General features: G+C 45.3%; 6 protein-coding genes across 6 annotated transcripts; 3 read left to right on the top strand and 3 right to left on the bottom strand.

Annotated features, from left to right (window-relative positions):
• Positions 1-548: 548 nt before the first annotated feature.
• ARB_01061 (uncharacterized protein) lies at positions 549-2,000 on the top strand (the record flags this gene model as incomplete). Its single annotated transcript, XM_003012764.1, has 1 exon — positions 549-2,000. One exon carries the CDS (start codon positions 549-551, stop codon positions 1,998-2,000), a length of 1,452 nt encoding a protein of 483 aa, XP_003012810.1.
• Positions 2,001-2,452: 452 nt separating this feature from the next.
• ARB_01062 (fungal specific transcription factor, putative) lies at positions 2,453-4,621 on the bottom strand (the record flags this gene model as incomplete). Its single annotated transcript, XM_003012765.1, has 3 exons — positions 2,453-3,610; positions 3,685-4,122; positions 4,190-4,621. The coding sequence occupies 3 exons, from the start codon at positions 4,619-4,621 to the stop codon at positions 2,453-2,455; spliced, it is 2,028 nt and encodes a 675-aa protein (XP_003012811.1).
• Positions 4,622-5,194: 573 nt separating this feature from the next.
• On the bottom strand, positions 5,195-6,400 carry ARB_01063 (uncharacterized protein; the record flags this gene model as incomplete). Its single annotated transcript, XM_003012766.1, has 1 exon — positions 5,195-6,400. One exon carries the CDS (start codon positions 6,398-6,400, stop codon positions 5,195-5,197), a length of 1,206 nt encoding a protein of 401 aa, XP_003012812.1.
• Positions 6,401-7,142: 742 nt separating this feature from the next.
• ARB_01064 (uncharacterized protein) lies at positions 7,143-8,930 on the top strand (the record flags this gene model as incomplete). Its single annotated transcript, XM_003012767.1, has 2 exons — positions 7,143-7,252; positions 7,394-8,930. The coding sequence occupies 2 exons, from the start codon at positions 7,143-7,145 to the stop codon at positions 8,928-8,930; spliced, it is 1,647 nt and encodes a 548-aa protein (XP_003012813.1).
• Positions 8,931-10,119: 1,189 nt separating this feature from the next.
• ARB_01065 (uncharacterized protein) lies at positions 10,120-10,953 on the bottom strand (the record flags this gene model as incomplete). The annotated part of the gene is made up of 1 exon (XM_003012768.1): positions 10,120-10,953. One exon carries the CDS (start codon positions 10,951-10,953, stop codon positions 10,120-10,122), a length of 834 nt encoding a protein of 277 aa, XP_003012814.1.
• A 494-nt stretch (positions 10,954-11,447) lies between these two features.
• On the top strand, positions 11,448-15,762 carry ARB_01066 (Pfs, NB-ARC and Ankyrin domain protein; the record flags this gene model as incomplete). The annotated part of the gene is made up of 6 exons (XM_003012769.1): positions 11,448-11,512; positions 11,578-11,820; positions 12,003-12,042; positions 12,228-12,539; positions 12,593-12,803; positions 12,872-15,762. The coding sequence occupies 6 exons, from the start codon at positions 11,448-11,450 to the stop codon at positions 15,760-15,762; spliced, it is 3,762 nt and encodes a 1,253-aa protein (XP_003012815.1).
• Between the last annotated feature and the right edge of the window lie 81 nt (positions 15,763-15,843).

The raw sequence follows: 15,843 nt of genomic DNA on the forward strand, positions 1-15,843 counted from the left end.
ATATACCCCAAGAGCAGTAAAAAGCCGATGTATAAGAAGAGTACTTTTTACTGGTAATCATCGTCAATGAATCAATTCGTCTCGCATCTAAGTTGCCTAAAATACAGTCAACTGTCCTTACTACTTGTTATGCGAACAAGCAAACCCAACTATTCCTTCAGTGTACTGCCCCTTTTAAGTCACCAAATATGAGCCAAAGATTATCCCAGCCTGATGATAGCAACCTGGGGAATGGGAGTTGTGAAGTAAATCACTGTCCCCAAGAGAATTATCCAAAGTCAGCTGCTCTCGGTGCCATCATGCTTGCGATTTGCTCTAGCATGTTCCTTGTGTCATTGGTAAGTTGAATACAGTTACATATCTTAACTAACGACCTGCAATAATCCGGTTACTAGTTAACTAATCAAGTCTGATGTTTCTGGAATATAGGACCGTACTATTATCGCTACATCAATTCCCACCATCACGAACTATTTCCGTTCTTTCAATGACATAGCTTGGTATGGTACGTAAGAGGTTGCCCGCGTTTTCTTAGATCACAGACTAACATGGAAACAGGAAGTGCATATCTACTTACTGGCTGTGTACTTCAACTCCCTTTGGCGTTGCTATACAAGTTCTTCACTCCAAAATGGGTCTTTATTTCCATGTTAATTGTCTTTGAAATCGGTTCTGCAGTTTGTGGGGGTGCACAGAATTCCGTCAGCATCATTGTCGGTCGCGCAATCCAAGGACTAGGCGGTGCAGGTATCTTCTCCGGTTCCATGGTCCTTATCGTCGAAGCAGTACCCTTGGCTAAACGACCCATGTACATGGGATTTGGTGGCGCAACGTTTGGACTTTCAGCTGTTCTTGGGCCTCTCGTGGGAGGAGCTTTGACATCAAATGCGTCATGGAGGTGGTGTTTCCTTATCAACCTGCCTATCGGCGGTATGGTACTCCTGGTGCTGCTCTGGTTCTTCCCAAATACGCACACTATAGACGAACAAAGTGGTCCCCAGAAAGAGAATTGCGTGCAAAACTCGATACAGGACAAACTCCTCGATCTGGACCCTATGGGTATCATTTTCCTTGTTCCAGGGATGGTATCTCTCATGCTTGCACTTCAATGGGGTGGATCTGTCTATACCTGGAGTAATGGCCGGATCATTGCCCTCTTTGTTGTGGCCGGAATTTTGTCCGTATCCTTTATCTTGAACGAAATATACCAGCGAGAGCGAGCCATGCTGAAAATGAGCGTATTCACCCAACGCACCGTGGTCGGGAGCTTCTTTTATTCTTTTTGCGTTGGCGGCTCAATGATGACAATCGTTTACTACCTACCGATATGGTTTCAAGCAATCAAGGGGGCCAGTGCTGTCAAATCGGGAGAGATGAATATACCCCTTTTGCTATCACTCATGATTGGCACCTTACTTGCTGGCATGCTTGTATCCAAGGTTGTTAGATACGCTGCGCCTTTTATGATTGCTGGTGCTATAATCATGACGATTGGAGCGGGGTTATTTAGCACTTTTGGCATAAGTACAAGCCATGGTAAATGGATTGGATACCAGGTTGTGTATGGATTCGGCTTGGGACTCGGGATGCAACAAGGTGCAGCCGCTATTCAAGCAGTGATACCAAAGCACGACACCCCACAAGCTATTTCGTTCTTGTTCTTTGGCCAACAGCTTGGTGGTGCGATAATGCTATGTATAGGTGAAAACCTACTCAATTCCTCTTTAGTGAGAAATATTCGGACATTGCTGCCAAATATTGACCCAGGCCACATCTCCAATTCAGGGGCCACTGATTTCCGCAACACTGTATCTGGGCCAGATATGATAAAGCTGCTCCAGGCGTATAATTGTGCGCTCAGGCATGTTTTTTTCCTTGCAATTGCCGTCTCAGGTCTGGCTCTTGCAGGCGCTTTTCCGGTTGAATGGAAGAATTTAATCAAGGTCGAGAACGAGCAGAGTGCGGAAAATGATAGGCTTTCTCGTGCTATGAAAGAGTAACTTGACTAGGTAACTAACTAGTGAGATAAATATGATGCAAAATTTTCACCCCGTATTCCATATAGTCAACAACAATTACTGGGCAAAGTTAGTTAACTAGTTAGTTAATTCAAGCTTCCACTTAATCTTGATTAACTCGTTAGTTAACGGGAGTAACCTCAACTAGAACGTTGAGTTCATTAACTAACTAATAACTACTACAATGTCTGAAGATTGGCGACAATGTTTTATTGATATAACAAGTTGCTACTTCAATTGCTAAAGGTAAAACTTGTAGCGAACGAATAGCCGTGTATATTCGATGATGTTGGTGAGCTTGATGCAGAGATTTAGGCTCCAGATACAGATGGAAGTTAGCTAGTTAAGCTGCATATTTATATTTAACTGTTCAGTAGCCTATTTGCTAGATACAAATGCTTTCTGTGAATGTAGTAACTATAGCTAAAGCCTAATTATAGATTCTCATTTTCAACTTGATTAAAGGGCAAAATAACGGACTCCCATGGAACGACATCCATGTCCTGGGGTTCCCAGAAAGACGTTTGTTGCAGCTGTTGGTCACCCAGCATTAACCCCGGGCTAGTATGAGTGGCAGCATGGTTATGTTCCAAGCTAGGAGTGCGTGCATTGAAAGGGAGTAAATTTGATGACTGGTTGCAATGAGAGTATAACCGTTCGATGAAGCCTGGCAATGTTGGAGCCATCATGCTGTTGGATGTCTGAAGCCGTGTTTCCCACGCTGCCAGCGTCAGTTTACTTACAACCCCTGACACCCCTGAGCTGCGGAGGCTGAACTCGGGGTGATGGTTGTATACATCCTTTATATGATTCCAAGCAGTTTCTTTACCATCATTCCACGTCTCTTGAGCGGTGATTGCTTTGAGCATTCCAATTACTGCTCCCCAAGGGAAATAATTGACAACATACCACCGGAATTTTTCAGGAGACTTCGTGGCGTGAACAAGCTCGTCATATTGTAGCATTTTAATCCCGTATGAGATTTTTGTTTCTGTATTGTTGAGCGAGTGAAGACGATTCTTATCGGAGGCGTAAAACACCTCAGATATGCGCTGGAGCTTACATATCGTGGAGCGAGCCGTGACTGTCAGCAGAACATGCAAGGGTATTACTGGATCACAAAAGCGCAGGAACCGCTCCTCGAAACACTTCTCCAGGCTCTTAATACGAGAGGACGAAAAGCTGGATCCTGTCATCGTATCCTCAAGATTGCCAGACAACTTGCCATTGCCAGGAGCCTGCAAAAACCGAGATGTCTCATATCGAAGGAGGGGGAAGCTCATTTCCGTTACTTTGAGATGCTCCGAAGGGAATGTGGCCATATCAGGGCTTATATCTTCGTCATTTACGTTCAACGGCAGAGTCGTTGTCCATGATTGTGGGACGGTGGCTTTTCCAGATCCTGCCATTTCTGTAGCGCGTATATCGAGGCTTACGATATACCACCAAAGACGACGCCGCATCTTGGTTTCGTAGGGGGAAAGTGAAAATTTGGTCCCATCTTGGTGAATACCAATGGTCTGAGCAATTCGAATAGCAATACCAACCAGTGTCCAAAAACATGAAGGCTCGCAATCTCGCTGCAAGGCTGTCTAGATGGTGATGCAACTTAGCTCTCGCGCTCTCAGCTTGTATCAATGCATAGCATAGTAATGTATATACATACAAGAAACAGCACATAGGTTTGGAGGGTAATAAGATCAAGGGACTGCATAAATGAAGATTCAACCAGCGAGGCTGCAGTAGCTGCAAGGAGTGATTCTAAGGATATGCTTGAGCCCAGCACAGCCTCGCATTCATTGTCCCCGATCGACATGGCTGCACATGCACAGATCGCAAAAATCAAACCCTGCAGCTTTTGTGAAATGAAGTCGCTCTCCTCAGATTGCAGTGATTGAGTCAAAAGAGCATTTGTTGAGGGTATATGGAGGATCTTAGTTAATGGATCAACATTGTCACAAAAGGTTGACCACAGCTTGAAGATCTCTGACTTGGAGGGGAATTCAGCTGGAGGACTGGATGCCATCGACCCCAGAAGCAGGTATGAGGAGTATAGTCCAGTTGATGGTGCACGTATTGGCATTCCATGTAAATTCTGCTTTAACTGCACATATAACCCGTCAATTAATACTAGTCTATACAAGACTGTCTCCCATAAAGTGCAGACTAACCTCATCACCCAAACTTGCCAGAAGTTGATGCTCGTAATATTTCTTGTTCGCATCGTGTGTAATTAATTTACCTTCTTGTAGAGCTAGTGAAGCTTCTTCTTCTCCCTTTTGCCTTGCTGCTTCTCCCTGTGTTTGCGGCGTTGAATCAGTAGTGGATCTATCCATTCGCTCAGTATCAAAAGGCTCAAAAGGAAGTCCTGCATCACGCAGAACATTCTCGTAGTGCCGTAGTCGCTCTATAATTGAGCTCTGCTCCAGTATTGCCTTGCGTTTACGAGTTTGCGGAGGAGCCCGATAAATGCATTCGAGGCGTGTCTTCTTGCAAGCGCCACATGGTGCTTGACGGTCACATTTTACCTTCCGCATAGCACAGGAAACGCATGCATTGCCTAACATTGCACGCTGCTCTGGGTGAGTGGGAGAAGGGAGCATATTAGCATATCAGAGATCCAGACGGAGTACTCCATAGACCAGAGGATAAATCATCCAGGCTTCCTTGATCGTGCTGAGTTAGGATTTGCTGGTCGTTGAATTATCGAGTTCCAGAGTAACTAATGGTTAGTGTCTCAGTTTATAACTATGGCGTACTCCGTATAATGTGTTTTATATTATGGGTTCCACGGGCAGTTACTCAATAAATGATTGGTTAGTTAGTTAAACAACTAGTTTAATCGTTTGCTAATATGGGTTAACTAGTTAAAAGTTATAACCAGGTTTTGGCCTCAGTTAACCTTGTGGAAGTGAGAAGTAGATTAATGGTTAACTGACTACGGAGTGCGGAGTACTCCATTCAATATTTTGTATGTATTTTCACTGATATTCTAAACTGCTATAGTGAGTCGTGATGTCGTTCCATAGCTAACCAACCAGTTAGCTATTGCTATTGCTATACCTGTATCTTTCATCAAGGAAGTCGTTAGGTTTTGAGTAATGTACGCAAGCGTAACCATAACCTTGGGGCATACAAGTGCACAATGTGGCAGGATATCACTGACAGCAATGAAATCAGGTAAATGTTGGGTCGGAGGCGGTAAAAATACGCATAGCCTCTAGAGAAATAACTGGATAGCCCATGATGACATCATGCAGTCCAGTCTTCAAAATTTGTTCTCTAATGACTCCATTATCCGTGTGCCACTCCATCACCGTTCCTGCAGCAGTATTATCAATCTTTTCTGTCGCTTTTCTCAAATCTAATTCTTTGTATGTAATGCCTTCAGGTACCGTCGCATTGACAGCACTCCAAAAAAGAGATTGGGTATGATGAAATGGGATATCGTAGTCATCTTCAGCATGGATTAATGTCATCCTGTATTTCTCATTATTCAACTCGTTTGCACCGATGTAGTCACCAAGACGGTTGCTACTCAGCCATTTGTCGCGTATGAGAGAACTAAGCCGCTTAAAAAGTATGGAAAATCTGGCAACTGGTGACAGCAGGGGGATAGTACCAGCAAGGCTGTAAGTTGCTGCGAGGCTTGCTGAGTTGACGAATGGGGCTACTAGGATCGTTCCGGCAAATGATACCGGTGGTGATTGCATGGCAAAATGTTGTAAGATAGCCAAACTAACTGCAGTACCAATCGATTGGCCAAAAATCATCAGGCGAGAAGACGGAATTCCGGCAACATTCATAGCCCAGTCAACAACAGCTATAGCGTCCATAATAAGGCCATTTTCAGAGGGAGCTACATCGCTGCTTCGACCAAATCCACGGTAATCAATAGTTAAGACATGAATCTTTCCAGGAGAACCGGCAGACAAAGCACGGTAATTGGCCGGTCGATATCCAGAGGCGACGGTTCCGGCAGCTCCATGAAAATGTAATACCAAGCGAGCTTCGGGGTCATCGCGTAGTAGTTTGAAAGCAACACGGGACTTAAAATCCGAGACAAATCCGGATGGCTCACTCAAGAGGGACCGCTCATGCTTCCGGTATAGTTCTAAGGGGAGGACATGCCAGGCATAAAGCGAGTGACCGTCTGGAGTTTTTATGAAGAAAGGGGTAGCCTGGTTATGAAGGAATCCCCAAATTTCCGGAGTATCAAGATCCTTAAACCAGGTCATCTGAATCTTGTGGAGGTAGATAACATGTGTCTGAAAAAAGGGGGTTGCAATAAGCGCCAGAAAGATGGCATACAATGCAACGCATGATGCAGCAGAGATAGAGCCATATTTCAAGATGCTTCTGATCACATCTCCAGCAGTCATTGCGAATAATCTGATGCGCCGCGCTTGTATCAAATGCGATATATGGGGAGTGATGCTTTCTTGATGCAATAAAATCTGAGAGTTGTGATTTTGGACGAAGGAGATGTCGGGTCATACCTTTGTTTTCGACCATCGGTGGTGGGTTGCTTCCGCGGGCCGACCCTTGCATGCCAAGACCTTGTGTCACACCAGCCGGCGCTTAATTGCAGCTCTCTTCACAGCGCTCTGCGTTTATTATTGGCCTGCTAATGATAGAATACCAATCAACTACTTGAGAGTGGACGAATCGTACACATGCATAAGCGAGGCTACAGCTCATCTGACCCCTGCGCTTAACTCAGCTGAGCGAAACTTTAAAAATTTACGTAAGATCTTATGTAATATAGCTGAGGTGACCTGACCTAATAAATTACACTTGTAATAAAGGTATAATCTTTTACAATATTTCTAACTCTAACCCTTACTATTAGTTATTAACTAGTTAATAACTAGTTAGTAGCTAGTCTCAGATTAGTTATAAAGTACTCTCTAACTACTTATTAAATATACTCCCTAGTCCCCTAATCTAAACCCTTACCCCCTAACCTAACCCCCTAATCCTAATACACCTCTATTACAAGTCTGTAATTTATTGGGTCAGGTTACCTCAGCTGTATTACATAAGATCTTACGTAAATTTTTAAAGTTTCGCTCAGCTGAGTTAAGCGCAGGGGTCAGATGAGCTACATCCTGTGCATAAGCAATGATGTGGAAGGAGAAGATACAGCCAATCCTGCTTGCCAGTTGGCTTAACTACTATGCTCTGCTTGTGCGTTATGCATGCAGGAAAAATATTCATGCTGCTTACCAGCAGTTGGTTATTCCATCTGCCCTTGGTCTATATATACCCCGGATGCAGACCTTTCTGGGCTCGAGTCATCTTGTCCGTTATTGCTTCTATCTCGTCATGACTAAAATAACATACCCCTCATCCCGATAACACTTGCTTTCTAGCAACACATACCAAGCTCCCCTCAGAAGAAAACAGGTTAATGACGACTCAAGCCAACCCAAATACTCGCTGAAACATCTTCTTATTTGTGGACCCTTCATATTAGTCAAGTTCAAGGCCTCCATGGACCCTACAATTACCGCGCTACCCAGATTACATGCCTCAGCCCCAAACTCTACTCCACAAGAGAACGGAACGAACTTGGTAGGGTGGGTCGACGAGTCACCGAACCGCGGTACACAAAAACTAATAAGCTCTTGCTGCTTTACCATCTTCATCTGTACTTGGGTTGTCATACACCCACGGGTATGCAATCGAAAGTCCGTTGCCTTTTTGCACAAGCTAGCTTTATTTCTCAAATCCATCATGGCACCTGAATTAATTGCCGTCGAAGGATTGCAGGAATGGAGCCAATCAAGGAAGATGGTCCGGAATTGCGAAAAGTATACAGAAAAGGAATTCAAACTGGTTCATGCATTCTATATTAGTATGCTTGGTCTTAGATATCGCACCGAGCGCGGCGACAAAGTGATATGGCCAAACCAATTTGAGTGGTTGCTGGAAAATGGCCACATGGAATGGAGATTCCACAAAAGCTGGGGCCTAGATGAGAGTGATATCAAGGACAAAAGCAGTGCAGATGGAACTGTAAAAATGGCAGCACTCATCCAGGCAGCTTGGTTCGTTGTACAGGCAATTGTACGAGCAGCCCATAACCTTCCTCTAGCCCAACTGGAATCGATGAGCCTCAGCTACATCCCGCTATTTATTATCACATATTTTTTTTGGTGGAATAAACCGAGGGATATCCACTCACCCTCCGTTATCAACTTGCCTCAAATGACAGCCGAGGAGCTCAGTACATTTGAGAAAATGTCCATCAGCAACTTGTTTGATAATGAGGGTACAGTTGAGCAAACATCGTACTGGAACGTATGGGCGCTAACCCCACGAGTGTTTGAGAAGGAAGCAGAAGACAAAGCGCTGGAGGTAGAAAAGGCCGCATATGAAGCTTTCATCCAAGCCCAATACGGCAAAGAGCCTACTGGAAAAGAAAACCTTCGAAGAGACGACAACGACCCGGAACTTGGCAATTATGGCTTCGGTGATACACGAGCAAGCAGGTCTTGCGCCTCCCTTCCACTAGCATTTCAGCCCAAGCCGAGAGATATTGTGGTAGCACATTGGGACCCCGACCTATACGGCTCCAAAATCTGGCCATTGGCATGTCTATTTGGAGCCTCGTTTGGCGCATTACATCTAATATCGTGGCATGGAACTTTCCCTTCAATAGCAGAACTGTGGCTATGGCGTGCATCCGGGCTGGCATCAATCGGTTCACTTTTGGTATTCATGCATTTTCCAAAGGTTGTCTTTCGATGGGGTGGGCCCCTAACCATTATAAGCCTCGTATCCCCGGCAGTGTACTTTCTCAGCCGGATTGCGATGATAGGTGGAGTATTTGCAGCGCTAAGGGCATCCGATCCGAGGATCTATGACACATATGCAATATTAAATTACTGGATACATCTTCTTTAGACACTCCGGAATAGGCACATGTACACCATCTAAACTTTTGTCCATTTCATTATGTTAATGTGGTATATGACCGGATATCAGCTGCAAGCTTCCATATAGGTCTTACCACTGGTATTAGCCTCGATTTCACTAGATGGTACAACGTCGGTGTAAGGTCCGTTTCCGGACGTTGTGAGGACAGTTTTACTATAGTTTCATCAAAATCTCCACCCAGGAGACGAGAAGGTTCAATTTGGTCAGCCTGACAAGTTTTAATCGGCCGTGAGCCCCGTAAGAGCGGAAATCACTAGGTAAAGTTCAATTTATTTGCGTAAAACGAAGGAAAGGACCAAATTGGATCTCTTCTTCAATTTTCAAATTGATATTTGGTCTCTGAAATCGTTAAGAACAGCAGCACAGCGGGTACTAATAATTGTAGCATATCCCCGGCCCGATCATCCATATACCACCATTTTCAGAAGCAAGAGACGCATTTTAGGTATGTTTGCATCTATTCAATGGAAAGTATCACGACGTTGCTGTGGCCAAAAGTTTTCAACGCCTTAGTTATTAACCTAGTTAGGTTGCGTGCGGGTTAAGCCCGACCCGATGCGCCGAGGTCCCACTTAACAGAGTTTACTTAGTTAACTACCAGTGCGGCTCATCAAACCCGTCAAAACTCTCCAACGTTTTGTACAAACACCCTAGGTTCTAATCATTACATTCCCCATCCCCGGCTTTATAGATTTGTCGGATGAAGAGACCATACCCTGATATTATATTTCAAGCTCAGCTTTGTTTAATGAGCGATGAGACACCACTGGAGCTCGTCGTGATTCTTCTCCCATTTTTTCTGGCTACTTAGCCTAACTCCTGGCGTGGTTGACCTGGTACTCCTTTAATTGACTAAAGTTGTGCTAAACTAGTTAATTAATCATGGTTCAAAGGCGAGTTACTGTGATTATCTGATAAAAAATAATGAATTGGAGGAGAGTGGGAGATGTGACCTCTGCTCAAAACAACAAACTATGGCAAAGCGAAGGTCGAATAACCAGAATCCAGCCTGGGAAGCCTGTTTTAGAGCCAAGGAGACCGAGGAAAACTGCCGCTGAAATTTCATCTGATTTATTTTCATCTTTCCCATCCCCTGGATAAGTTAACTGATAAAGAGGCCCAGGCCCAGTGGCATGTCAAAGGCATTCATTCATGCTCAATGGATAATCAGTTCTCTCGCCTTCAGTAAGACACTATAAGCAACGGATTCATTATCCAAACTTTTGCCATCCCAGATGACCCCGACACTCGTTGAATCGGTTGGTCCGATAAATTCAGTCCTATGATGTTCAGAGTTGCGCCTCCTTGAATGCTTATCCGCAGGTTTACTAGCCCCTCTAGGAACACAGCGGGAGTAGACACTACCCATATCGCCAGTGGAACTGACCCAATCTGTGTTAAACCCATCCGGAACCCAGTCCGCCTTCTCAAGGCGCAGTGTTGCCTTATAGGCCGGGACTTCAGTCTCGTAAAGGATTCTGCTATTTTCCGATGGCGAGGAAAGGGATAGAGCAAACACATTTTCTGCTTTCAGCTTCAGCAACTCGCGACAGAAGTCGTTTATAAAGCTTTCATAGGCAGTGGAAGTTATATCAGGGCCGACTTCAGTCGTATACTCGTAAGCACTCATTGTTCCTGTATCTTGACGGTAAAAAAAGAATTTCCCCCGAGGCTTTCTCGCCCCCTGAAGGCTATGGATGCATCTGGGACGACATATCTCAAAGAACGGAAGATCATCAGATGGTGGGTAAGGGCTCTGCTCATAGACCATGGCATGGTTGGCGGGCAGGTCATAGTGCCTGTGTAGAAGGTGAAGGGAAAACACATCCTCCAAGCCATGGTCGGATATCATTTGCAAAAAGGCGCTTCTTGCTGCAGCCCACTTTCGCTCTTCCTCGTCTACCTTGGCTAAGTTGACGTGAGGAAGAGTGTTATAGACATCCGCGGGGAGGTAAGTCTCATCAGCTTTATAGATCCGTGTGGAAGACATCATCACTGTCGTACTATTGACTGGTAGGTGTGTAAGGTATGGTAGTGGAGGAGGCAGATTCCCTTAGACATTGAAAGCTGAAGCCTTCCATTCACGGAACTCTTATAGAAATAGCAAATCCCTCTATGGAGGAGAAGGAGGGGCTTCTCGTATTAGAATTCTATTTTCGGCTGCGCTCTTTGGTTCGTGGCATCGTGTGATTGACTGGGCGGAGCTTGTGATCCCTGGACCCCGTACACGGTCCCCTGGTCAGCCTCATCTTGTTGCGATTGGGGTGCGTCTATATCGAACCTGCAAAATATTAACTAACGACATGTAACTCCTGCTTTAGCTATCAAAAGTTCCATGTCATCTTCACCCGGGCAATAAAGGCCTATCCGAGCCAGAGCCGGTTTGTGTTTCCTGCATGGTATTTGTCCCGGGGCTTGATTGTACGAAGGAATTGTCACGATCGACCGACTCGAGACCTCTTGAACTTATTTGAGCTGATAGCCATGTCTGTCTTGAGCAACGGCATCAGTATCCTGTATACCCCCGAGAAGACGGATCCTTTCGCAGAGTAAGTCAGCCGCATTGATTCTCCGGTTGTAAGTAATGCGGCTCCTCAGCCCTGGTTGTTACTAGCATCGTCTTCGTCCATGGATTCCAAGGCCACGCAAGAAAGACATGGACAGCACGCGCACCAAAAACCACGAAATTCAGAGGCCGGCAGCAGAAAGCAGCTGTCCTGGACCGGCCTACCGTTAGGGATTCGCAGCATCAGCTAACGCCAGACGATGGTCAGCCAGAAGACTCCAAGACAGACATATTCTGGCCCTTGGACCTGCTGCCAGAAGAGTGTCCCGACTGTCGAATTATGACTTTTGGGTATGACTCGATGGTGTCCAAATTCTTTGCAGGCCCGGCGAACCAGAATAGCCTCCTTGAGCATTCCAGGAATTTCCTACATGCGCTTGGGCGAAGTAGAGACGATTGTGTGAGTCTGTCAATCTTCTTGTGTGGTGTTGGTAGTGAGTCAACGGCTAACATCAACCTTTAACACTCTCCAGCGAGGTCGATATATCATTTTTGTGGCCCACTCGTTTGGAGGTATGTAACTCAGTAAAAAGCGCCACCTTTCTTTCATTTGCATCAGAAACATCCAACTGTATTAAGTGGCAGCCAGCTAACCAAATCAACCTATCAAAGGCCTTATTGTGAAGGAGGTAACTACAATTTATCAAGATACCCCTATTCTTCAACAGTTCAGATGAAGGAGTATCTCACCTCTATAGGTCCTTCGCCTTGCCGCCAGAGACGAAGATGCCTCTGTGCTTGATATCAGAGATTCCACCAAGGCAGTTTTCTTCCTCGGGACGCCCCATCATGGCAGCGGACTTGCAACGTCCGGCGAGATGATGAGAAAAATGGTTGCATTCAGCATGTTCAACACTAACGCGTACATTCTACGCGCCTTGCACTATGGCAGCCATGAAAGCAAGGTTGCTCATGATGACTTTATGCGCCAATGGCACCAAGAACGATTTCTTGTCCGCACTTTTCAAGAAAGCCTCGCTTTAGGAATCTTTCCTGGAGTTTCGGGAAAGGTTCGACATCCTATTTTAATTCTGTTCGAAAACTAGCTAACCGATCATTATAGATAGTTCCTGATATATCCTCTTCGCTGGGGGATCCAAGGGAGAATGCCCAATATATTAATGCTAATCACCGTGATATGTGTCGTTTTACAGGTAAAGATGACCCTGGATATCAACAAGTGGGAAGTGAACTGCGAAGGGTTACAAACAAACTTCGCCTGGAGTATAAGATATCACAAGACAAGGCACAGGATATCAAATCCGAACATATTGGTAATTATACATGTCCAGTATTCCGTTTAAGTTTACTAAAATGACTGATTATACTGATAAATGGATAGAGGAACTATCTTCTGAAGAGCTAGGTATGGGACCTCTCCAATGGTATCCTTCTCTTTGTACTAATACGGAAATAGAATGTCTACGTTCATTGTCCGTCCCCGAAGCTGACATGTGGGACTACAACGTTGACCAAGAAGTCCAAGCCACTTGTACCTGGCTGTTCGATAAAGAAGAATATTGTTCTTGGAAAGATACATCCAACTTGGACATGAAGAATTCTCTTTTACGGGTTAAAGGGAAGCTGGGAACTGGAAAATCAACATCTGTAAGGGTTGCTATGTCAAGACTATGGAGTGAGCAATCAACCTGTCCTGGGATCAAACTAGCATTCTTCTTCGATAACCTTACCAATACCCCCGGGAACCCTCAACTCCGGCTCTTCAAATCACTTCTCTTCCAGCTCTTCCAACAGTCAAAGCAAATTTTCCTTAGGTTTATGCCCGTCTTTCGCCGAAAGAAAGGTTTACACAATAACCACTGGGCATGGAGTGAAGACGAGCTGAAGTCCTTTTTCCTATCAGTAATGAAAGATCTGCCAGTTTCTTCGGCTTTTATATTTATTGACGCTCTCCATGAATGCGAGGAGGCTAGAGATGTCATTACGTTTTTTGAGTCAGTTCGCACTTCAAGCATTGAGAAAAATATCCCCTTGAAGATATGCTATTCCAGTCGGCATTACCCTCCCATAGATGTAGGGGACTACGCTGAACTCATTATTGATGCACACAACAATTATGATATCGAAAATTATATCCAAAGGAAATTGAAACCCCTGCTCAAGAGACGGTATATTGACAGGCTTATGGACCGTATTGCCGAGAAAGCCCAGGGGGTGTTTCTGTGGGTTGTTCTGGTTGTGGGTAAGGTTATTAAAGCCCATGACCAAGGTGAATCAATGGAACGAATGCAAGAAATTGTTGAAAATGTGCCAGATAAGCTGGAGTCCCTCTATAGAGAGGCTCTCAAGTCTGCCCTCCTGAATCGTCCCGGCGAAACATTGTCCATATTCCAATGGGTTCTCTGCGCTTCCAGATTGCTTAGCTTGACCGAGCTACGTTATTCCCTGATATTTCAGAAGAATGGATACAAATCCCAGGCTGAAGCCGAAAGTTGTTCATCCTTTATTGAATGTGACGAGCAAATGGATATACTTCACAGAGTCCGCACAGGCGGCCTGACGGATACAAGCACTAGAAAGGCGATAAACACGGCGTATGCGCGCCAGATATTTGACGCGGACAACCAAACTACGATCCATCTCGTGCACGACTCGGTAAGAGACTTCCTCTTGAACCACGGTGGCCTCAAACTTCTTGATTCTGGATCCGCCGATGACCTATTTCGTCAGGGTCACAAGAGACTCGCAGAAGCATGTATAAACTATTTAAACATAGCCGAATTGCAACATATAGCAAAGGCTCGACCTGAGCCGGATGTCCTTGGTCTAACAAAATCAATTGAGCTCTTTCAGCAACTTTGCCGCCAGTTCCCATTTCTCCACTATTCTCTTAATTCGGTTTTCAAGCACATCGAGGCAGCCGAGCTTTGCTCCAAGGATGATAATGGCCCACCTTCATATTTATATCATCGCATGGAGGATACATTCTTTGTTTGGAGGTACCTCTCTGATCTCGAAAGTAAATGCCGCTTCAACGAAGTCCAGGGAAAGGAGGCAACCCTAGCCCATTTGGCAGCAGAATACGGGCTGATCAGCTGGGTTAAGTACTACATCTCAAGCGGCGGGGATATTCACAGGGAGGGTGGTCGATTTGGCACACTGCTTCAGGCAGCAGCTGGTATGGGTCATGAGGAAGTGTTTGACCTCCTTCTAAGCCATGGAGCAGACGTTAATTATTTATCCGGGATGCTGGGATCACCCTTGGTCGCAGCTGCCTCAGAGAGCCATTTATCCATTGTCAAAACCCTTATTGAGCGAGGCGCAAATGTCAATGAAGAATGCGGGCCATACGGATGTGCCCTACAGGCTGCTGTTCGTTCTCCAAGGGACAGCAGCAAGCTTGTACAGATGCTTCTTGATGCTGGAGCGGATATCCATATGCAACACGGAATATATGGCACTCCTCTCCAGGCAGCAGCTTATAAAGGCAGGGAAGAAATAGTCAGAACCCTACTCGCGAGAGGAGCCCAAGTCAATATTGTATCTGGTAAATATGGAACTGCCCTTGGTGCAGCTGCATTCCAGGGCCATGACCAAATCGTTCAAATATTCCTTGAGCACGGCGCTGATACAACCACGGAAGCGGGTGACTATGGTAATTCCACATGGGCAGCAGCGTACAATGGGAAGGAGTCTGTCCTACAGCAACTTCTCCGCAATCGCTATCCATCCTGGCAAGATGACATCTTGGAGAGTAAAGTACGAGGCATGATGAACCAAGCCATCCGTACAGTAGCTTTCCATGAAGCTGTAGAAGATGGAGACTTTGATTCGGTCAAGAAATCATTGGAAGATGGCATTGACCCAAATGCAAGAGGAGGAGTTGATAGCTCTGCTTTGCATTCAGCAGCGTTCTATCAACACGCCGAGATAGTAGCTCTATTGCTTGCTCAAAAGGATATCATTGTTGATGTGAGGGACTATGACGGCCGAAGCCCATTATGGATAGCAGCAAGTGACGGAAATATCGAGATCACAAAGATGCTTCTCAACACCGGTCAAGTCGACGTTCGACAAAAACCTGCTTCAGGACGCAATCTCCTATGGTATGCGGCCAAAGATGGAAGAATTGACATGATCCGACTGATGTTGGAAGCTGGTGTAGACCCCTTTGAGGTTGATGATGATGGCGTTTCACCAATCATGAGGGCCGAAAAGGAAGGTCGAAAAGAGGTGGTTTCACTATTCCAGACGGATGGAGGGAAGAAGTAGCCACTAGCCACCTGGTTCAGGGTATAAATGATTTTATTGCTCTGAAGGATATAAAATTGACTATGTACAGGAGGCATAGCG

The sequence above is a fragment of the Trichophyton benhamiae genome, assembly GCF_000151125.1.
Source record: "Trichophyton benhamiae CBS 112371 chromosome Unknown contig02295.1, whole genome shotgun sequence".
Lineage (NCBI taxonomy): Eukaryota > Fungi > Ascomycota > Eurotiomycetes > Onygenales > Arthrodermataceae > Trichophyton > Trichophyton benhamiae.